At 42.8% G+C, this 24,663-nt stretch overlaps 1 protein-coding gene across 3 annotated transcripts in view; it reads right to left on the reverse strand.

The window, feature by feature from the left end:
- The window catches only part of dlgap3 (discs, large (Drosophila) homolog-associated protein 3), a 103,347-nt gene that overhangs the window by 11,986 nt on the left and 66,698 nt on the right, over positions 1–24,663 (reverse strand). For all 3 annotated transcript variants that reach the window (XM_058618893.1, XM_058618894.1, XM_058618892.1), the window contains exon 3: positions 1,306–2,498. In XM_058618893.1, the coding sequence (XP_058474876.1) occupies positions 1,306–2,424 (1,119 nt within the window). In that variant the 5' untranslated portion in view covers positions 2,425–2,498. The remainder of the gene's footprint in view (positions 1–1,305; positions 2,499–24,663) is intronic.

Genomic DNA, 24,663 nt, shown 5'->3' on the forward strand with positions numbered 1-24,663 from the left:
ACAACAACAAACTACCTCAGTATGTCTTTGTAGAATGTAACTTCTTACTTCCTCTATCAAGCTTGTCAGGGTTTGTTTAAAATACTTTATTGTCATGACTAAGTGTCTGGTGTGGACAAACTCCCATAGTGAGGATTGTTAGAATCCAAAGATTTTGACATAGCAACTGTTTGGCATTCTGTTGTGGTCAGAAACAAAGCCATACAGGTGCAAACTAGACCACCAAAATAAACAATTCCAAGAGCATGTTAGGCCATGTGGTCATTATATAAATGTAGTATTGTGATCATGGTATTATCCGTATATATGTATATATATATACACAGTACACACACATATATATATATCCAGTATACTTGGTATATCAAGTCTTTATCTGTACCAATCTGCCGAAATTCTGCTTCACAACTACACCCTGTGCTCCGGGTTTCCTGAGGTTTGGTTCGAGCGGAGTACACCTGAACAGCTCTATATCTGCAGCTCCAGGAAGCTGCCAGCTCTGATGGCAAACATCAGTCTGTCTGACTTCAGTGCAACTGAGCACAGGTACAAAATGCACACCACACATTCTCACCCATCCTCACAACAGTGAGCTTGACACCTGAAGATATCAGAGAAGCTGGGGAAGCCGGGGAACTTCATTTAATGTCCTGACGTAGGAATGCTATGGTTGCCTAAGGCACAGAGGCAAATTGTGTGTGTGTGTGGGGGGGGGGGGGGGGGGGGGGTTGTCGTTTGAAAACACTAATAGGCACAGCCCTGCTCTCACTGTGTCTTCTATCAGCAGACCTCAGCTGCATCTAAAGGATGAGCGTTGGAAAAAAACATCAGGGACTTCTGTGGCTACCTGCTGTTTCCGTAGAAACACAGCATCGCAAGGCAGAGCTACCTCAGCACAGCTGGAAGTTTCTGAGTGCTTGTTTGTGTGTGTGTGTGTGTGCTCCCTCAGCTCAGCTGCCTCTGTATGTACAGTGTAACAGATATTAGCTTTTCATTTGAGGGAAAGTGAAAGGGTAGAAGGAAGATGACTTACATTCAGAGACATATTGCAGTATAGAGACATCAGATCTGTGTGTGTGTGTGTGGGTGAGAGTCATTATAGTTTGACTCAGAGCAAAAACACCAAAATGGTGCGTGGTGTCGCTCAGGTGGCTATTTAATCCTCTGAATCTAGGGCTGCTTTTTTTTTGCTGATTTTCTGACTTATTTTAGAGATGTACTGATTGACAGTACAAAGGTTTCTTCACACAACAAATGTTTTTGGTTCTCACATCAACACCCATATTGGTCATCATGCAGGCATACCTGCAGGTAGTGGAAACTCCTCTCCTTCAGCTTGCTCTCCATGGGTACAAGGGCTTTGTTGTAGGCTCCTCCCCTGGCGGAAGGGTACACCTCCCTTGCTTGACTCACTGTCATGGCTGACCATGTGCTCCTCTTCAGAGAGTGCCCATGGTGCCCATGGTGTCCCCCTCCTTCAGTCCCGGCCAAAGCCATTGTGGTGCACGCCACGCACTCCCCTGGCCCCGGTCCACCACCGCCGCGCTCCTTGGGCTTCTTCATGGTAAGCTCCTGGATGGCGGCATCGAGGCTCTCGTGTCCACTGGGATACCCTCGTCTGCCTCCGCTAACCAGGAAGCTGCTATCGCTGTCCAGGTTATCGTCAGAGCTCCACCAGCCCGCTGTCCTGCTGCGGTGGCGTCTGCCCGACTCGTGTCTTGAGTCTCCACTCTTGCTACGCTCTCGAGACTTGCTCCTCCTGGTAGAGCGAGACTGGTGGCCCGAGTAGTGGCCTCCACCATCTTCCCCTCCACTCCTGTGGCCTCCTCCTCCTCCTCCTCCTCCTCCTCCTCCTCCTCCTCTCTCACCACGATAGTCTCTCTCACCACTTCCTCTTGTGCCATTGTATTCCCGTTTGGATGGTGCTTCCAGGGAATGGGACTTGGCAAAGAGACGCTGCACGGAGTTGACCAGGTGACGGATGCGGGAGGGGCTTTCACTGCGTGGCTCAGCGCCCCCACTAGCGGTGCGCTGGTACTGCAGGGTATGGAAGCCATCAGGATGAAAGGGCACCTGCTTCTCAAACTGGTCTATCAGGTTTGGGGGAATGCGATGCATCTTGCCTCCATGGCCTGAAGACAAGCATTCTTCACAAGAGTCAAATGACTGCAGAGGTGGGTGCTGGGAACGGGGGAATGTGCCGCCTCCAGAGTGACCGTGGGAGTGAGAGTGGGAGTGGGAGTGGGAATGATGCCTTTCCAGTGCCAGGGCCTCAGCTGGACCTCCTGGAGGGTAATAGTGGCCATCACTGTGGCCCTGGTAGTACTCTCTGCCCGGGCCATCGCAGTCCTCAGGTGCGCAATGGCAGGGGCCACCACCAGAGGAATGCTGAGACATGCTACGGCTGACATGGTACCCTTTCATAGGCGCCGGACCATGGTGGGCCGTCCGGGCCGAAAGGGGGCGCTGTGGGCGTGACAGGGCTGCACCGGTCTCACCTAGAGACACAAAAAGGGAGACCATTAAAGTTATTTTAGATTTTACATCTTGGTATGGTATGAAGAAAAATAAAATAAATGGTTAATTTCGCTATCAGTTAATTTCTTTACGAGGAAAACCACACAACGTACACAAGACGACACTTGATTTATGTGAAAAGTAATGACATGAAAACAGTGGTTTCATACTTTAAAGATATGATTTTGAGTGGATACAGGTATATGCAGCTCATTTGACAACCTTGTGCTGTACTATACTGAATGTTTATGGGAGACACAAAGGTCGGGGTGCAGCCGAGAGTAATTTAAAGCACGGCATGCAAATGAATCTCCCTCTGTAGACTGACTGACATCCACAAATTGAAAGTGATTTTTCTTTTTTTCTGTATGCGATTAACATTTTTATTGATGCCACACTTCATTTTTTTTACCCAACCAAAGACAAACAGTGCAATAGAGAGCATTTATCCCGCAGGCGACAATAAATGGCCACGGACAGCTTTCTTCTTCTCATCTGTCTCAGAGGCTGTCGGGCTGATAAATCAAGAATATTAGCCCTTTTTCTCCTTCTCTCACATTGTCTCTTCAGTTTGCACTCCCATTTAGCAGCCCTCTTCTTCTCTTCTTGCCATTAATCGTTGTATTTATCAACCAAGCATTCCCTGCTGTCTGTCCGGGCATAGTCACAAGCATCTGTGCAACTAATTACAGACCCATTTCACATTTTGACGACACACAATATCCAGGTGGCCAGGCAGAAACCCAAACCCTGCTGAAGCCACCGTAGGATAAAGGTGCAGGAGAAGATGGGACAGGAAATGAAATAAATACACTCCGGTAAGCTGCAGCAAATGTGGGGCACAAAGTAAACCTCAAAGTAAACCTTATCACCAGGACACACTGGCTGCTGTAAATAAAACTGAGCAGAATGTGTGCTGCCTTTGTGTCACGTGGATGACTAAACTGTAATCACACTGTAAATGTGGTCATCATGTATTTTATTGGACGGGCATTAATTGCTGCTGCTATAATCACATCCTCTATTAACCACAATAGCCAACGATGAATGAGTGAATAATGAATCACATGCACACAAGCTGTTTTACAACACACACACAAGCAATTTCCATCTTTTCTCGATTTTGATTTAACTGAGATGAAACTACTCGATGTGAGCCAGAATTAAGCTGTTCGCCTGGAAGGGATTCTCTCTGCTCCTGCAACTGTGTTTGTGCTCGACTTTGCCGGCTCTCGCACAGAAATGAGAGATAAGGGACAGATGCTGGGATAATCAGTAAATTGAGCGTGGCTTGTTTGCCTTGACTGGGTGAATGAGAGCCACCAAAAAAAAAAAGGCTCCCCCACATACTGCCATGTCATTGGTGTAGCCGTGACGACGGCCCACTCTAAGTCAGCATCCCTACCGTGGACAGTTTCCAGACAGCTGGGGCACCAGGACGGACCACGCCACATTGCAGTTGCAACACATCAAGTTCCAATGTCAGACTTTTGCTCTTACTTAAAAATATTGACAATGGTTATGTTTATTATATAAAGACATAAAATGAACATGGTGTGTATTGACTGCCAGTATTTTTACAAAAGTAAGGATACTATTCTCTGGACACGGAAGTGAAAGAACCTTCAGCCAAGGTTAGCTTGTTATTTGCATCATGTGATGGTTCTCAGGTACTTTCCTCAAGCAGACACAATTTCACTCTCAATCTCTGCCTGTTGCTGACACGTGAAATAAACCACCTATAGTTCAATGTTTTATAAAAAAAACACAGTGTAACACCGGGTGTGTGTGGAGTGTCAAGTGGAGTGTCTTGTTTTCAAAGAATCTTTTGGGATTTAGTGACTGTTTTAAAGGTTAAAGGTAATATGACGTTTAAAGGAAACATGACAAGTTTTAACAGTAGAAAATGTGGATTGGAAAACACTGGTTAGATAATGATCAGTGCATATCCTCATCCTCAAACATCAGCAGGAATTACAGTCAGATATATAAATATAATGACGAACACATGTCTCGTAATCCCCCTGAAAACATCATCAGACTATAGCTATTTAGTATTTTTTATGACTCTCTTCTAATATAAACCCTATAAATACAGATACTACACTGATTTCATACCTAAAATGTATTAGCGATGGATGTTTATTTTTAAGCCCAATTGTAAAAGATGTGAATCAGATTTTACGCCTTCATGTACGGATTTATTTTCTCTCTTTTTAACTGTGATCTGAGTTTTGAAGTACAAGTACTACACCAAGCAGCTTGTAGAGACAATGTGTCACACTTGCATGTGTGTGTGTGTGTGTGTCCCTGTTTATGAATAGCTGTCAACGTGAACAGCGCTGCTGTGCCTGGAGGACTATATTAAACCACGTTCTGTTTATTACGACGTGCTCGGCTTTGGAGCAGACTGCCGGCCAGGAAATGTCAATCACAGTGACACGCTCACGCCCGTCTGCGTGGCTGTGTGTGCGTGCACACACTCAAAAGACACCCACGTACGTCTGCACAGACGGGCAAGTGAAAAGAAGTAGAAAAGAAGTAGAAAAACAGGAGCGGAAAGTTGGGTCTCACTCTTCCTTATTTGCTTCTCTTTATCCATCACTCCACACGTCTCCCTCTCCTCCCAGTCTTCTCTCATGACCTACTTCTAACCATCCCCCTGTCATCTCTCTCTCTCTCTTTCTCACACGAGACTCACTATGCTATCTCCCATCCTTTCTTTTTTTTTTCAACCTGTCAGTCCATCTGACTCTCTGCTTGTCATTACTTCCCTAATTACTAAGTTTGTTTCCATTTTTCATCTCATGGCCTCTATGGATCTGTCATCCATCAGTGTTCACTCCTCTTCCTCTTCCTGTCAGATACCCAAGGGTAGGATGCGTTTTTTAACACACACAAACACACACACTGGTTTTCATGACTTCAGAGGACACTGCATTGATTTACATTCATTTCCTTACTTCCCTTTAACTTAACCATGATTACTACTGGCTTAATCTTAATCCTAACCTTGACCTTCATTTAACCCTAACCTCAGCTTAACCTTAAAACATGTCTTAACTTTAAAATGTAGACATTTACACTTTGGGGACTTGCTTTTTGTCCCTATAAGGAAGTCAAATCCTCCTAATGTGATTGTTTAAACAGATTTAGGTCCCCACAACATTAGTAATACCTGGACCACACAAAGACTTTCAAGGTGCTTCGGTTCTTTTTCAGCTTCTTCCTTCATGAATCCCCCTCTTGTGTTTTCAGATATCTCTATTCACACGATTTGTACGCCACGTATTTCTCTTTTCTTCCCATCTTTCCATTTGCCTTTTAACAAAAAAAAAACACCCACCCCTCTTTCTTCTGTGTGTGTGGCAAGAAGCAGCTCAGCGGAGAGAGCTGGCGCTGTACAGCATGCTGTCATTGTCTAACACTGCTTGGCATCAACATGATTGTTACATAGGAGCGGTTTCATTTGAAATATTAATGTGATTATTGCAGCTGCTCTGACCCACTTTGCAAACAGCTGGGTCCGTCCCCTCGCTGCTGTCTCTGCGCGTAGTGGATCACAGGGTGAAATACTGTAAATTCATGTCTAAAAAAAAAAAAAAACCCTCACACAAATTAAGCCATAGAGAAAATATTTAGCCTTGGTTTATACTATGAAATCATCATAACAACTTTCAGTGATAATACTTCATATGAAGACAGGTTTTATTGTTGAGGTTCTTATTGTACCGACATAAGTCTGCCAGGGGGGAAAAAAAAATAAAACCATAACGACAAAGCTAAGACTGGTAATTTATGTCCGAAACCGTTTTAAAATGATTTGTCGAAATCCTCTTCACATGCTGATAGCCATCAATAAATAAAGTTGTTGACGGTTGAGGAGGTGGAGCTGTGGGAACAAATGCTCCCCTCAGCAGAGTCATTGTGACAAGTGTTTTTGCTGTAGATGTATTTTAATATTCATGTGAAACCATAAACTGTGAATAAGTCGAGCAGGGATGCACCTGCTGACGGTGAAATGACATCACTTTCGGTGAATACGTTAAAAATGTCGTGTAAAATAATAATTAGGTTGAGTGACTCTAACTTCTCCAAAAATGTACATTAAAATCGTTTCCTTTTTCTTTCTTTTTTTTGGCTTCCAGGCAGCAATAGAGGACAATAGGAGACAATCATTTGGACTTTACAGCCACAATCTTGGCTTTTGCTGATTCGGGCTGACATTGTGCGGCGGTGATATTGTGTGCTGGAACAGCAGCTGTTCGACTGCTGATACAATGAACCGAGCTGCAGCATGGTCAGGGGCAGATATGTCGACTCATTCAAGAACACAAGAAGGTGAACAGCGCTGTTCACCTTCTTCTATTCTTCCTGTACACTATAGAAGTCAAGTCAAACAATGACAAAGTTTTCATTAGTCTGGTATTTTCTTCCATATGTACCAGCACAGATTTGCTATATGAACCACGGAAGCTCTGTACATCCATAATACTGAGCAGGACAGACAATAGTGAGATGTGTAAATATGGGGATGGGGGAATAATAGGGCTGGCTCAGCTGCGTGTTGGCGTCCACTTCCATCATCATCAGCCAGAAAAACATGGATGCTGGGAATCTGGCAGAAGGATTCATTTGTGCCTCTCAGCTTTTAGCCATGAATGATCTATTTTCATTTTTCCACACGCCACACACACACTTCTGTGGCAGCCGGGTAACTGTTAACCCATCGCAGTCCTGAAAGAATCAAGAGAATCAAGGGAAATGAGGAACATTTCAGGGGTCAACTGCAAAAAAAGGACATTTCAGTGCAGAGGTCATCACTCCAACATGGAACGAGTGAAAATATAAAGAAAAAAAATCTTTCTTATCCATTTTCGATGAAGATGAAGTGGGAATTGGCACATGTCAATCTACAAACATGGCAGTGCATGTACTAATGTGCGCTCACATGCACAATCTGGGCATAAAAATAGGTTTAGGTGGCTGACAATGGACTGTATCTCGAGATGCCAACGAGGAGCAGCGAAGAGTGACAGACGGGGAGAACGGGGCAGGAATGCAGCAAGAAGGATTAAGAGTAAATACAAAAGCGAGAGGCAGAGAGTATGAGAGACCGTGTGTGTGTGAGAGACAGAGAGAGAGAGATACAGAAGGTGAGAGAGAAGGAGAGAGAGAGATGATGGCCACAGCACAGGGGAAATATGTTCCCATCATACGGGTAAAATTGAAGAGTGCCGAGGGGGCAATCTCCCAGTCTCCTCCTCCTCTTGCCCTGTTTTTCCATCTCTTAGCCTTCTCATCCACAAACTCCTTTTATCCTTCCACGTCTCCTCCTCCCTTATCTTCCATTCTTTCACTTCCAATCCTTTCCTACCAGCTCGCTAACAAGGAGAACTCTTGCTGCACGGATCACGTCATGGCCCTCAAAATGAAGTTAACGTGTAAAAAAAAAAAGCATATGTGGTGTAATCTCAAATATCCATTGCTTTGATAAAGTGAAAGTGACGAAACAGATTAAGCATACATTGTAGCTGTATGTTTGTGTCACTGAAAACAGCCTGAGAGGGCGCCTGACTGTGACTTAATGAGAGGGAAAATACCAACATCACTTAGCAGAGTGTTGCTTGTTAGTAATTGGCCTGTGTTTCCTCCCTGCACTTCACGTAGGATGAGAGGACTGTGGTGGAGATAGAGAGTGTCGGTAACCTTCTGCCGGAGAGAGGGCTCATCCTGCAAAACACAAGCTGCAGCTCTCACACTCTAATTTGGACATCACTCTGCATTTTCAGCTGAAACACTAGCTATGTGTTCCCCTCTCTCCTTTTTGCCTCATATCACTGGTCACTGCTTCCATTTCTTGCTTTTCTCACTCTCTCTTTTAAACCTTAAATACCTAAAACATATAGCCTAGAAGCGTGTCTAGTATTAAGATACTGAAACAATTATAACGTACTGACTGACTATCACATGCATTATTATCGACCAAACTCTATTCTTAAGTCGAGACTATGTTTTCATTTAGGAATTTTGTTTGGGAATAACTTTGCCTTCTCAGCTTTGCCGTTGTGTTTCTTAAGCTGGCAGACACACCGGTTTTCTCTTTCTGTTTTTTGCAGCCGTGGATGATTATCAATTATCATCTTTTGCTCACATTCTCACTCTCGCTCCACAAACACAACACACTTTGGCTGCTGCCAAAAAAAATGTCAACTTTGCCAGCGTGAAGAAGACAAAGTGTTTAAAGGAGAACAGAACAGATTTCACACATCCGAGAGTGCTTACAGGTCGAAGAGAGTACAAGTACGAGAGCATGAGTGAAAGAAAATATGTTGTGGGTTCATTTTGTGGACAAAACTTGACTTGAATGACATATGTATGGAAGAATAAAGATGATATCTACTGTCCATTGTGAGGCAGATAATGTCACAGGAGTGCAATGCTCAATGAGTGGAGTCCTCTTTTTTTTTTAAGTGACGTCTTTATGGACACTGGGTGACAGCTGCTCGTAATGCAAACACACAAGGTCAGCTCAGGGACAGGCGCGATTGAAGACAAAAGGAATACCTGCTGAAACGCAAGCATTTGATGAAGTTGTGGAGCCGTGGTTGACTGACAGGTGATCACAGAGAAGGAGGAAAATCACGACAGGACGCATTTCAGCAGCAAACAAAATCCGAAAGAGAGGTAACGCACAAATTACAGTGTGACAGATTGTTTCAGCAGCCGACACGCAGCATGCAGCACTTCAGAATTCTGCACATACAGCACATGGCAGAACAAGCTGCAGCTACAGTAAGTCCACAGATGCAAATCACAGACAGTGTTGCTAGGTTACTTGGTGAACTAGGTTACTACTATGTGGAACATATGTGCACAAATCGTATTCGCCACAAACGAGAGCTCGAGCGAGTGTGTAGCAGTTGTCTTCTGGGATCGATTATGGTGACGATCCTCAGCTTGTCCTACAAAGGTTCCACCCTCAGGAGAAGGATGATGAAGATCTTGAATTATTTTCAAATACAAATGTGAGCAATGACACAAATGTCAAAAATACAAGCAACATGTATGTGTGTTATTTGCATAATTTATGTGAGTATGTGTGTGGTAGCTTATGCCGCTGCTTTGAAGTGGGTTTGCCATGATGTACATTAGCTTCAGGGCACAGCGAACACAAAGGTGTGCTACCTCCTTTCCTTTGCTTTCCTTTCCTTTCCTTTATATTCTTTATCAATATCACATTTCCCTCCTTTTTCTTGCTACACCTACTTATTAAAAGCAAACTAATATTCATGCCAAAAGTGCATTCTGCAGAACTAATATTAAACAAATGGAGAAGGCTTACTAATACTTAATCCCATTCAGGTGCATGGAAAATAATTTAACGTTCAACCTGGATAAATCGCAAGTGTTTACTTCATTTAGTTAAAAGGAGGGCTCAGTATCTGCCGTGCCACATGCTGCATGAATCAATAGCTTAATGGATTTTTACACACTCACACACACACACACATACACACACACAAAAAGATGAAAACTGTTTTTTACTGAGAGGCGGTGTGGCACTCGTAGATAGATAGATAGATAGATAGATAGATAGATAGATAGATAGATAGATAGATAGATAGATAGATGTGAGTAGCCAGAGTAAAACTGTGCCTCACATAACACCATAACACACATACCAGAGCAGTACAATTACCCTACTGAACAATAATCCATCCATCCGTTTTCTGTTGCTTTACCCTCCACATATGAGGTTCGCAGGGGGTGCTGTGTCAATCTCAGCTGACACATGGCGATAGGCAGATTTCATTAAAGCAATATCATTTAGGATTGAGCCACTATTTCTGACACGGTATCTCATGGAACCTTTATATTGGTGCTCACTACACTGGGGACTGTTTTAGCCAGAACACCCTGGAAAATTACAATTATCTGGACTGGACTTTAATTCACTGCAGCTGAGAGGCTACAACACAAGCGCCTCTCCCACATCAACAATTTAATAACTAAGTTAAGTAACTTTGTTTGTGCCTCTTTGGTTGACAAACTGATGGTGACATGGTGGGTTGCCACTTGGTCAGAAACCGAGGGTTTGGACAAACAGACGCCTAAAGATGCTGCTAAATGAAAAGTAAAGCTATCATTTATCAGAAGGATTCCCCAAAGAACTTTAATGAACCTCAAATACAAAAATTCAAGTTCAAACGCCTTGTAGTTTTGTAAACATTCCACTTAAGACTTAATTTGGGTCGGGTTTGTCTCACAGGACTTAATCTGTCTTGTTTACAGAATACTAATAGCCCTCATGGACACAAAAACATCTCAAGAATATTGCACCCACATTTCACCAAAAACTGATCCATATGTTTCCAAGACATTCAGGGTTTTGTTTATTTTTTCCCTGGAGGTGAGTAGTGTTTGCAATCACGTTATTCTACGTCTAAAATAATCGATTTAACTTTGTGACAGATGTTATCATTGCTGTAAGCATGGCTGCGCTTGTTTTTATTGTACTCGCTTGTGTCAAGTGTGTAAGAGAAAGAGAAAGGCGCGAGGGCGGAGGAGGAAAACCTTGAAATCCAGCGCGTCACATCCAAAGGTTTTGGCTGTGTGCCATGTGAATGTATAATTCTGCTCACTCCATTCATATTCAGCACAGAGCACCCTGCACTTCTATTAGCCTAATATTATCCAAATCAAATTAACTGAGGGTAATTTCATTGCTGTAATAGATACGATCTAATATGATACGCACGCTGGCATGTAGGCTGTTGCTTCCAAAAGACAGATAGTCACCCACGGGTGATATCTGACATTTAACCGTGTCATTTAAAATCATGTACACACTGCATTTAGATTGTATGAATTGGTATTTTGGTCTATAGCTGTCCCCCCCCCCCTCCCCCCCCAAAAAAACTCCACACAGTCCGCAGTGTTATAAATACAAAGGTCTCCTCATTCATTCCTGCCAGAGAGAGAGAGAGAGAGAGAGGGAGAGAGAGGTAGAGAGAGTGCGAAATGGAGTGACATTCAGAAGTCATTCAGTGAGAATGCAGACAAAAGAATAAGTATTGCTCAGGAGAAGTGGAAAAAGTACTTTGCCGTTGTTCCCCATCTCATTATGAAGTACAAAATCAGTGCAATCTAACCAGGCAGAACAATGAAACCAGAAGAGCATGAGAATGAAGAGGGGAGGGAAAACAGGAGATAATGAAGACTTCATTAATCAGCGCTGATACGAGCCACCGTTTGTCATCGCGTTGCTGAAACCAATACAAATTCCACAGCTTAAAAAAAACGCCTGATTGTGGAAAGTTTTGCACAGGACGCCACACTCGCATCATCTCAGAGTGGAACTTCCGTGTAGTGTGTGCTTTAGATTACAATAGCTCAATGGGGTAGAAGTGGAAGTGTTTGTGACTCACTGCTCCTTTGATATTTATAGCACTGACAACTGCTGGTTCAGTAAAATGTTTGTGAGACAGATCTAATAAATGCATTGTAAAGAAAACATGAAGGAAAGTGGCAGCGTTACTTTAGGCAATGTAATATATAATAATAATGCAAGTTCACTTTGTTTTTGCACGGATCACTTGAGAGCCACGTAATGCCCGCTTTTCCAAGATAACTACTCGGTTTGGTATCAGACACGTTGTCTGCACGAAAACTGCCACGACGCCGTTTTATACGCGACACAAACACACAAATTAGTGATCATTAGAAATCTCGCTAAATACACCAGACTCCTGTGTTAAATGTTGAGAATTTAGAAATGTCATTGCTAAATGTTGCCGATTGACAACTGTTTTGAGGATTTTGAAGTCTTTTTGAACCGATCTGCAGTTCGGCATTGTTCGTTTTCATTCCTGTGTCGGACATCACAACCCACAGCCCAGCGGCCAGCAGTCTGTCGACGTCACATTTTAGAGCCAAACCCAGCCTTAGCTACAACTATATCATGGAAAAGCGCAATGATGCATGGTTTTATAGTATGTCATTAAAAGCTGGAAATACAAATAGCATTATATACACTGGGTGAAGGTGTTACAAGCTGTGGCGATAAAGAAGTTACCAGCCACTACACAGTGTGTCAAAACACACGTCCTCATCATTTGCCTGCTGGTGGTATATGTATCATGTCTCGACAGTGACAGTTACATCGACAGCGCTGTCTTATCTGGAGACTGTGCTGCTGTATCCACTGGCGTACTGCTGAGGGTTCAAAAACAAGGAGCTGTTCAGAGATTTGTCTTGTTTACAGAGTGGAAGGTGCTGGGCTTGTGGGCTCAGAAACTGCTGGGAGCACAACCGAGAAAAAGTTCTTGTCAGGTCTGAGCATGTACATATTCAAATCTCCGAAACAAACAAACACAACGGTACTGGATGCAAGTTTACCTAGTCCCAGTCTGCCTTGAAACACTGCTTGCAAACTCGTATTTACTTGGTTCGTTATTACCTATTCCTTCTCTCTGGGAAGAGGTCACTTCCTGACGTGACTCCAGTGCAGAAATGGCAGCGCACGACAAGTCCTTGCTGTGTGCTCATGTGTATTTCAGTCCAGTCAAAGCTAAAACGTGGCCGCAGCAGGCTGACCTACTCAAATGAAGTGGCTTTATCTCTGAATACCCTCCTCTGGATACACAGTGAGATATGCACTTTTGATATGTCTAACACAGACTTTCTGAAAGTAGCTTTGGTTAAATTTTGGATTTTTACCACAGAGCACAATATTTTCATTGGACATTACTTTCTCAACAACTGCTGGAAACAATTATGGCAAAAAAAGTGGCTTTTTGTACAAATGTGAACCTAACTTACTGCATTGTTAGCAACTGTTTATTTCTTCTTCCTGGTAGAGGAATATTTTTAACACAGTTGGAGAATTACCGTATGACTGACTCTCCTGACTTGAATGAAATCAATGTGAGACCAGGAGGTCATCAATTTTAAAGGTGAAATATGTAAGAAATCTACTATATTCTATATTATATTTTCATTTGCAGGCCACAAACTGTGTTTACGTTTCAGTTTGTGGTGTTTCGGTCTGTCGTGCCACCAACAGTTCAGCTGGCGATACCTCATTTAGAATCAAAATCACTATCTCTGATGAAAAAAAAAAACAGGCTTAGTGTGATAATGAAATTCGGCTACAACACGCGCTTGATGAATGGGGCCTGTTGTATCTCTGCCGTGCCTTTAAAAAAGTCTCCGTTCTTGTTGAGCCAACTTCAGATCCACAGATAATCGGCATCATGGAAGAAGTGGAGTGGAGAGGAAAACGCTAATGAGTGCTAATGAGGAGAGAACTGATGGAAACAGCCACTTGATTACCTGTCTGACTCAGTAATGGAAGACACTGTACTCATGATTAGTGAGTTTCCAAAAGTGCATGAGAGTCTATAGTGCAGACTCTGCGCCTTCATCAGTCGCATTTTTCAACAAATGGGTCGTTTTTTTTCCCCGCCGTTTATGGGACCTGTGTTGCAAACTGAGGGACTTTTTCATCATTTTAAATGTCAAGCTGCTCCGCGGGTCTGCAAATAATGTGTGTTCATGTGCATATTTACATGTGACACTGTCTACACAGAGAGAAGAGCCACAAGCCCCGAGAGAACCCGACACCTAGCGTCAGAAAGTGTAGGGATGGCACAGAGGAACAGTCTAAGCTCATATTCAGAGGACTTTTTTTTTTTTACAGACTCTGTGCGACTGACAAGCCATCTGTGACAAACAGAACAAGTGTACACAAAATAAGCAAAGTAAAACCAACTTTAACTCAAAGTACACATTTTTAGATGAGTCACAAGTTTAGATCTGCTGCAGATATCTTTATGATGGAAACACAGCCTCTTTTAACTTCAGGGGAGACTTTTCTTTCATAAGGCTGATGAGGAGGGGAAAAAAGAACCTGTATTCGAGTACATGCATTGAGCACTGAGCACCTTCATCTGAATGTAGCACCTTGCAGGAGTGAATCAAAGTAATGCTTCTTCTGAATGGTCCAAATGAATTATTGCCCAATATAATGCAATGGATTTTTCATTGTTTGTCTTCTGCTTTACGATGATTGCCAAATGGAGTTAGTAGCTTAGCCACGTTTTTATTCCCTCCACATCCCTGGCTGGAAAATAAGCAGAGAGGAAGAGAGGAGATTCATTTAGCAGCAGCACTTTCAAAATTAATAGTATTTTATTTTTCTTCCTGCGGAATGCTCATCTTCCCCAACTTCTATGCAACCACAAGCACGAGCAGTTGTTCATTCAGACCTTATAAATAAAGTATGTTACTGTCACTGTATGATTGTCAGTATTTTAGCTACTTGATGTTCATTTAATCTCATTTTTGGAACCTTAGAACCAAAGAGCAATTTAGTTTCAATATACGTGAATATGAAGCATCTTGTAAAAGTTCAAATAGCAGAGATTCACTTAGAGGCACAAGTGCTCCAACTCTTTTTTTTTTTTTTTTTTAATAGAAGTGATTCTGCAGAGCACTGTTCTGTCTATTTGTGATGTGATTTTTTGAGGATTTTGAACTGTGGCAGCACTGGCCCATGTAACGAAAGCATCATCTTCAACTGATGGACATATAAAACACATTCTCCCTGTAGCACTCCTGCTGTTTCAACCGGCACTCTGCTGCTGCTGCTGCTGCTGCTCCTCACTTATATTAACAACTTCAACAGATCCATCCGTTACCAAAAAAAAAAAAAAAAAAGTGGCACCCATACGAGTGCAAATACAAAAGCTGATACAGTGTAAACTGGCACCTGGAAGAGGTTGAAGGTGTGTGCAGTTACACCTTCATGGATGGTTGAAATCTTTTGCTGGAGCATAGTGTGAAAATTGTTCATTTTAAGTGCTCAATCTGGCTCCAACCATTATGATCAACTTTCTCATCTTATCACATTGTCACTCCTTGTTCAGGTATAAATTTGGGAAATAACCTTCATACAATGTAATATAAAATCTTGGCTTAACATGGTGGTTCTTTGGGAATGACTACAAATCACAAATGAATCTGAAGTGTGCTACAAGCACGCCGCGATGAGTATAAACCAAGCCTGATTATTCTCCATGTTTCCTCCCACAGTCCAAATAGATTGGGGTTATACTAATTGGAGACTCGACATTAACCATAGGTGTCAATGTGTGTGTCTTTGTATGTTGGCCGTGTGCTAGCCTGGTACAAGGCTCTGCCAGATACCCAGTGTCAAGTGGAATTATCTCCAGCTCCTCCCACAACCCTTAAGTGGTAAGTGCTATAGATAATTAATTTCTAGAGAGAAGATGTTGCTATTTCCATTCTGAAAAGTGTTTCACTATGAATTTGGACTGAGCTGAACAGTATTTCTTGAGTCACTCCGCACAAAGAGTCAATGTTTACCCTGACTTAAAATATATAATTCATTTTCTATGCTAATTAAAAACTGAGAAACGCACGGTATACTCAGCATGTATGGTAAGAGGCAGGGAGCCACTGATGTCGGAGCCGAGGGGAGTCAGGAAGCCAAAGCAGTGGGAGGAGAGTGCAGATGTGTCGACAAAGCCCGGCGTTGAGGTTCGCGAGCCTCGTTAGTTCTGCCTCTCACAGGAAGCTGATCCCTCTAATCAGAGTAAGCAGCTTCTCAGAGCGCACTTCTCATCATCTAATTAATCACATCAGATAGGAACCTACAACATATTAGCGCAATCCAGAGATAACACAAAGCCACACGCTTGTCAAGGACTGTGTGGCAAATGATTGTGACATCACCCGTGAGAAGCTGAACGCCGGAAGTTCACTGATGTCGCCTACAACCACGCCAGTGTTGGACCATCAATCACGATGGTGTCCACTCCTGTGTGCCATGCTTTACCGGTCCTCAAACCCACACGACTAGTCAATTGCATTCCTATTCCTGAGGAGCTTGAACCTATAAATCCGAAGACTATGACTACATTTTTATAAATAGTCTGGAGCTGCGACACACAAAGATTGGCATCCAAACTCCTAATGTGTGGGCTTCTTTCTCCCTCGCTCGCCTAATGTATGTGTGTACAAGTATCTGCAATGCAATCTCACTAAGTTTCAAGGGCACAATAAAAACTGAATGATTTGGACTCATCACATCGACACTAAGACTTAACGACCTAACGTCTCAGCCAGCTGTAATGAGGGGTAGAAGAAAAAAAATCCTCGGTCAATGAAATGAAAGATAATAATCACAAAAGCTGGGGGTGGGGGTGGGGAGAAGATGAGGCGGGAGAATCACTCGGTAAGGAGACAGAGCGAGTAAAGGAGCACTGTCAACCACTCGTTCCCTTCCTTGACTCCTTGAGGAGCTCAGCGTCGCTCGCCTGTCTGCTCTTTGATGTGTGCTATGTGAGGGGCTAGGCTCTCTGCCCCTTTTCATGCCACACTTTGTATTCAAGCATCCCAGCCCTGACGAGGATTATACAAAGATAGTCATTTAGTTCAAGCTCATCACACACAGCCTATTTGCCTCCTTAGAGGCATTCGACTGCGCTTATGTTAGGGCTGCGCCCCATTTTAACAAAGACCATCAAACTGCACTTCAAAGCACAAAAAGAGAGAGATGGAAAATACTCAGTATCACATCGTTTTGTAGTATATTAATTCTGCTGCTCCTGTGCTCCGAATTACTGCTACCAGGATTCAGGCACACTAATTTTGACAAGTAGAATATATAAAAAGCAAATGTAGCTTCTAAAGGTCAGTGCTTTGTTCAGCTCATAGTCCTCCACTCATGGTCAAGAGTTCCGGACTGTAACAATGGTATGAGATCATGGAGAATCGCCTGTTTGTAGCTCTGAAAAACACAGTCTCTCCTGCATGGAGCTGCATTTTCTCCTTAAATCATGCCACACATCTTGTTCCTGCTTATTGGCTGGACAGAGGCAACAATGTAAATGCGTTTTTCTATTTTTTATGACTTCCTTTCTCATTTGTTCAAGAGAGACTATATCTTCACCAGAGTAGCGTCAAAATCAAAATGGAATGGGGCATAAAATCAATACGGCTCTTTTGTAATAACTTATTGATACACTGTTGCTGAGTATTGATAGCGCTCTAAATATATTCTGCTTCCATTTCGGGCCGGTTTGACTTTGTGGTTGCTCCCACATTAAGGATTTTTTTGGTGAAACAGGTTAATAAAACTTCCCGGGGAGAAGAAAGATTTGCAGCACAATGACATTTTAATCAAAACTCGTGTTATTCATCATCACTGTGATGTTGTGGACTGGACAGCTGACATCAGCACATTTGTCACATTAACCCACATAATGTGCTTGAGCTAATTACAGACAAACAATCACCAAACATCCTTGTGACTGAGATGAAGATGATGACAAATTCATGCAGAAAACAAATCCAAATGCTTTACACACTTCCTTGCCACTGTACATACCGATGCAAATATAGAGGAGAGGATATAATATTGGATATTTACACTCGGTGTCTGTCACCAGAATGACACGTTGTTCTGCAGCGGCGTCTTATATCCATAGATTCGGCTCCAGACATGCTGGACACGCTGGAGTTAAGTTCGGAGATGTTTCACCTCTCATCCAAGAGGCTTCTTCACTTCTCAGAACTGTGATTGTACGACTGTTGTGGTGTCACAGCAGTTAATGGTCTGGGTGGCTGGCGCTTAGGAGTATGACAGGGATATTAGAGAGAGAGAGAGAGAGAGAGGAGGTTCACATCCACCATCCTGTGACCATTAAAGGCTATGGTTAGGGGGAGATTGAAGTGTTATGTTAGTGAACACGGTGCTACTGAACAACACATGTAAGGTCTCTTTCACACTAAAATGAGTGGGTGTATTTTTGAACCCAGGTGAAACTGCTAATAAAAGGCGGATTAACACAGTTCCCATAGCCAGTGGTCGTTGTGCCTTGTGGTGTTGTTTCCACCACCTTAAATATGAGGTTTTAAAAGCGTCAGCAACAAAACAGTTCGGAGCTCAGTGATAATGTTAAACTCTATTTTATTTTATTTTTTTTAACTTTAATCTGTCATTCAAATTCACCCAGTGAATGGTGTCTAAGCTGCTACTAAATGAAGTAAGCTGAAATAGAAAATTATTTTACTAGCCCATTAAAAAATAAAGACAAAGAAAAAAAAAAAAACATTCATGGCTAAGAGCCGGAATATGAATGTGTATCTTAGTATTGTGCCAGAAATACTAAATTTGCTGCCAAAAAAGAAGAAGATAAAGAAAAAAGGTTCATGTTTACCTGGGCCTTGCATTCATACTATAGGAGCAGAACCCAGTAAAAACCCACGTAAAATGGCCATGAGTCAGATGGAGTGAATGCTGATCAATTTTATTGGGTCATAATACGGTCAAGGTCATAGTTTTATTGGAGTTTCTCTTCCTGGTGAAGTGACTTCACATAACCCTAATTGTGATGTTGACATTAACAGTCTATTACCTGCCTGCCAGTCGTCTCAAACCTCTCATTTAGTGCTCAACAACAAATAAAAAAGGTCAGCCCTTTCCTTGAACTTAACTCCACATGAGCCTACAGTATTTGAGAATATAGTTTGTGATACTAAACATCCCTTTTTTCTGGCAAAAAAACGTCTGACCTTTGCTTTGAGTGACAGCAAAATAAAGAGCAAGAAAGAAAATAAATAAATAATGCCTGTATCGGACTCGCACTTCATCCAGTTGAAAGGTTAGTAAGCAGCAGGCTGACTCATGCTCGGACCACGCACATGCCTTCACACTAACAGACCACGCACAACAGTGCCCTCCGACAATGTGAAAAGGTCAGGGGTCATAGATCAGTCCTGACAGGGCCACTGGGAAATGGACACAGATGGCGCATAATCTCCCATTCCCTCTGAATTATGCAGTGTGACTCTGGCCCTCTCTCGCTCCTACTTTTCCCTTTTGTGGTCGAAACTGTCATTCGCACACACCGACTTACACTCTATCAAGAGGCCCCACAGGCTCACAGTTGTCCTACAGCACAATGACATCACAAGAACACATATATATAGAAGATTACAATGTTCAGATTTCGGTAAAAGTTTAAAAGATTTCCATTTTCCGGCTTTTATTAAGTCGATCAATGTATAATGTGGATATAATAAAGTATAAAGGCTTCTTGATTTCAAACCAGACATGCATCAAAAGACTTAATGATGCCACATAACGCAGGGACAAAGGGGGAGATCGCACATTTTCAAGTATATTTGTGGAGCGGTGTAGTGATGTAAAATTAAAAAAAAAAAATAAAAATAAAAAATCAAAGCAGCATTGACACAGTGACATTAAAGAGCAAACACACACACAGTAAGAGGGATGTACACAAACACACACACACAAGGGGAGAATGTACTGTAGGAGAAGAAGACGAAGAAGAAAAAGGAGACACAGGACAAGCTTCACTGCCTTTCAATTATTGTCACCTCTCTCCTCATGCTCCTCCACTTCTCCTCTGAGACAAGAGAGAGCTGTGAAATTGAATTGCTGAGCACATCTTGACAAACAAAGCAACTCTCCAGCATGCTGCCAACAGAAGGAAAGGACCAGCACCGTGACAGCACAGTCATGTCAGAGCCTGATAAGTTTACTAACTGTTGGAGAGAAAATAAATCTCAGGGATTGAAGCAAACGCGCAGTGAAGCAGATGGATGGAGCAGGGGCGAGGGAGGCACCTGTGGTCTTAGACACTTCCTAAAATCTACTCACTCCAGCTGCCGCCTGCAGATCAATGTAGCTCAATCCATGCAGATGATTTTTGCCGTGCAGAGAAAATACATGAATTTCACACGTGGAACATGTGACAAGTGATTGTGACACTGTCTTGCCGAGGCTGTCACTCGTGAAAAGAGATTTTACTCTCAATGTGAACTCCAAATTTAAAGGTTGAAAAGTAAAAATGCATGATTTTTATTACAGCAGGGCAGAAAATGACAAAGTCAAAAGTTATCACGTCGTTAAATTAGCATACTGTTTTCCTCTGGACAGCCCTGGTTCAATGCCATGTCTCCCTTCAGTCTGGATGCTGCTGATATGATAATGCTGTCATTTTCACGACAGATTATTCCTTGTGATTTTGGTATTTTCGCCATGTTTTTCGGGCGAAAAACATGGCGAAAATACCAAAATAGGGGCTTTAGGAGCTTCTTCTGGCATAAACACTCCACATGTCATAGCCAGTAGTCCTCATGGAGACCAAAACCTGGTCCTAAGGAGGCAGAACTTAATTTATCAGGCCTAGGATTGTAATTGTGGTTAGATTAAGGTTTACGGCATAGTCATGAGTAGGGATAATGCTTTGTTTAGGCTCACAACTCGCACTCTTCACTGTTCAGTCCTTCCACACCTGCACCTTCCTCATCTCATCATAGAGCCTCTCCTCCATCTGTTTGCCACATTATTGCTTCAGCCAGTTTGGTATCACACAATCCTCTAACCACTTGTGAAGTGTGAGTTCTAAGTGACCATTAATAACCCTGTGCTCGGGGTCGCCTCATGTTTGCCTGCTCGACTCACCGCCTGCCACACCGCTCACATCCCTATAACCAGCTCGTCTCCACCGATCTTCTCTCCTCTCACTGCCTCGTCGTCTGCTCCACAGGTGATTATCCCGCCTGCTGGTCAGTCATCTTACCACGCTTACACGTCTGCCTTAAAGGGAGAGTATGCAGCATCCTAACCCTTCTGTGACCATCCTGTCATCAGCGACAGGATTTGGCATGCATACTTCTCATTACCGTAACTCCTAGACCGTTTGTGATAGCTAGAAAGTTCCAAAAAACATGGACTGCCGATCTGTCCAGAGTGTGACCCCCGCTTTTTGCTCTATGTCAGCTGAGATTGGCACAGCAGCCCCTGCGTGACCCTCATGTGGCGGATAACGCGGTAGAAGACAGATAGAGCTTTGCACCATATATACTTGTCATTATGGTAGCCCTCGGGACTTCCACGGAACGACCGTCCAATCACAGACGAGATTCACCAGCGCATCAGACGTTTGTGACGTGGAAAAAGGGGCAGAAACACTCACTCACGGAGCATTTTCTGACAATTCTACAGCCATGAAATCAAAATAAATCCAGACGACCTGATTATCATGATAGTCATAAGAGGGTTAATGAGTTACTAGAATGTGAATTTCTCTGTGAGATGAATAAAGTATCTATCTATCTATCTATCTATAAGTGTGTGGTGATGTTTTAATCTCAGAGTTGCTGCCCTCTGCTGGTATTTCTGTTTGTTTTGCTCCAGGTTGGGAACATTTGGCTCGCGCGTTATCAGCTTTTTGTTCGCATGTGATAATCAATTAATTGGTTTGTGTGTGTTTTTTAAATACGTTAAACAAGTGAGCAGAGGAGGAGGGGCAAATCTTGCATATTCAGCCTTTAACTCCTATACTCCTATATTTAACTCCTAACCATAAAAAAATATATAATTTCTGTAACAATTCAGCAGATCTCGTTGATTAAATTTGTTAGGGTGCATTGATGTGCAGGTGTCAAAACAAAAACATGAGTCCCTACAGTCCAGTCCCTAGACTGTGTTTGTTACCCTGAGGTGTGGCACTGCACAGTGGAGGTTCTGCCTGGTCCTGCTTGGCCTCAGCCTCCAGCCTTCGGTCCAAAACACCCCTCAACCCCAGAGGCCCCGAGGCACCTTTGAGCCGACTGTGCTTCCCAGGGTCCACAGTTGGTGATCTAGATTTACAAGCTGATACATATGGCATAACTCTATTATTGATACTCTGGAGAGGAGGAGTGTTGGAGTCTTTGACGGAAATGGCTCAGAGGGAAAAGGGCTGAGAAGGCACTGATTCCCAGTATGTATGTGTATCTGGTCAGGACCAGTAGTCTTCATGGAGACCAAAACCTTGGCCTAATGAGGCAGCAGGATAATATTTGAATTAAGTTAAAGTTGGGTATTCATTGTACTTTTTTTTGGACTGTCTATGTGTATTTGTGGAGACAAATAGTGCAGACAAAAAGGTGATATAAAGTCTATAGGACCCGCCCCTTCCTGCACACGCACATGCACACACACACACACACACACACACACACACACACAAATTACTTTCCTCTCCTTGTACATAAGTGGGGGGCCTCTGACTACCTGAGAGTAGCTAGAAGTGAATTACAAACCATTATCCTTGGTGCAAAAGCTGTTACAGCCGAAACCTGAGAACCCTCACTGGTGGGAACGGGTGGAGAAAGGATAGACGGATAGAGGAAGGGATAAGCAAGAGCAACAGAGAGGACGGCAGAATAAATGGAAACAAGGAGGAAACCGATGAGGTGGAGGGGAAAAACACGGTGATGGAGAGCGTTAGATAAGAGGGAGTGGAGCGGCAACTCTTGACATTTCTTTGCCGATCCACATGGCGAGCTTGGTTGACGGTGTGCCTTTTTTTTTGGATCTGTCTTTTTTTTTTTCTCTTAGCTCTCACAACTCAACCATTCTGTTCTCACCTCACCACCCCACTAGAACCCTTCACCCTCCCCTCTGTTCCATTTTACCTCCATCACACTGTCACAAGGTCATGGTTTCCTTGGAAAGATGACATCACATTAGTCACAGTGTTTAATCAGATGTCATTATCATTTTACAGAAATCTCTCTCGCGCTCTCTCTGTCTGCGTGTGTGAGTGTGACTGTGTCAGTAATGTCACTTCCACTCTTGGTAGAAAACGAGGATTTATCCCTAGGGGTTCTCATCTCACAGCTCTCTGAAAAAAATATGAATAAAGAGGAGGAGTGAAGGTGATAGAAAGAGCCTTAAGTGTGTGTGTTTTTGTAAGATTGAGGGAGAGTGGAAAAAAAAAAGGTTTATGGAAAAATGGGGGGGGGGGGGGTTAAAGACAAACAACAATTATGTAATGGAGGACACAAAAAAAGACTAGACAAGTGGAGTTGACGTCTGCAGGAACGATGAGGACAGAAAGTGGAGGAGAGGATGCAAGGCCGGGTGGGTGCAGTGCTCGTGGTACAGTATGTATGACTAGGAAAGATCCATGTGTCCAACTGTCTCCTGTTTTCAAACCAATTATTGTCATCTGCAGCCCCATGAAAAAAAGAGTTAATGAGGGGAGCAGAGCTTTGGAGAGTCACGGTACAGTCAGAGGGAGAGAAATGTAAAAAAAAGAAAAGAAAATCGCAGGGGATGAGGGGATATGGGGGAGAGAGAAATGTGGCAGTGGTGCAAAGAGACAGAATGTAAAATAAGTTAGAGAGAAAAAAAAACCCCAAGTGTCAGACAGGCAGACGGCTCACTGATGCATTTTGTTCACCCTGCACTTCCTCTCCTCCATTTTAACTTCCCCCCTTTTCCAAATGTATTTCTTTTCAGTTTGTACAGATTTGGGCTGCATATAAAAATGGTTACCAACCCCTCTTATGTGAGCTAAATATATACATACATGCACTGCTAAAAATGTAATAATGATCTTTTTTTTTCCCCCAGTCTAGAAATGCTGCATTGTTGTATTTTATTTTCTGCTGAAGGAAGAGCTTCAGTGTTATGCAACGCCCCATAAATAACCCATGTGGTCTGATCACTTCAGTAAAACAAACTGCAGCGCTATTGTATCATATTTTATGTCCTTATTTTCTTTACTCTCTATGGCCACAGAGTTCACATGAATACAGAACTATCCCAGTTATGTTCAAGAAGTACCCTAGAAAAGGAAATAATAAAAATAATAAATACTTGGCTCATGAAATAGCATCACTAGATGGTCAGCAGGTCAGCATGTCAGCTCGTCACGGTGCCAATAAAGGAACATAACATCCATTTATCCACCAGTATGGAACCAGTCAGCACGTGCAGTTGTCATTATCTTGTCGTAACCTGTTTTTTTGTGACTGCTCCAGCCCCAATGGATGTATTTGAATACATCTCCTACTCTTAATCCCTCACATTGTACTCGTGTTTAACTTTTTCTAAACATTCAGACATTCAATTAGAAACTGTCCACAACTTCTCATTCATACCAATTCAATGCAGCGCGAGTTTGGCTTCAGGTCAGGCAGAAGGCAGCAATCCCCCTTGCAATTTTCTTCAGAAATTGCCTTCTCTAGTTATCCCATATGTTACCATTACCAGTACAGAAATGACATCTACAACTAATCCATAGCACACTC

This window comes from Solea solea, chromosome 20 (assembly GCF_958295425.1).
Source record: "Solea solea chromosome 20, fSolSol10.1, whole genome shotgun sequence".
NCBI lineage: Eukaryota > Metazoa > Chordata > Actinopteri > Pleuronectiformes > Soleidae > Solea > Solea solea.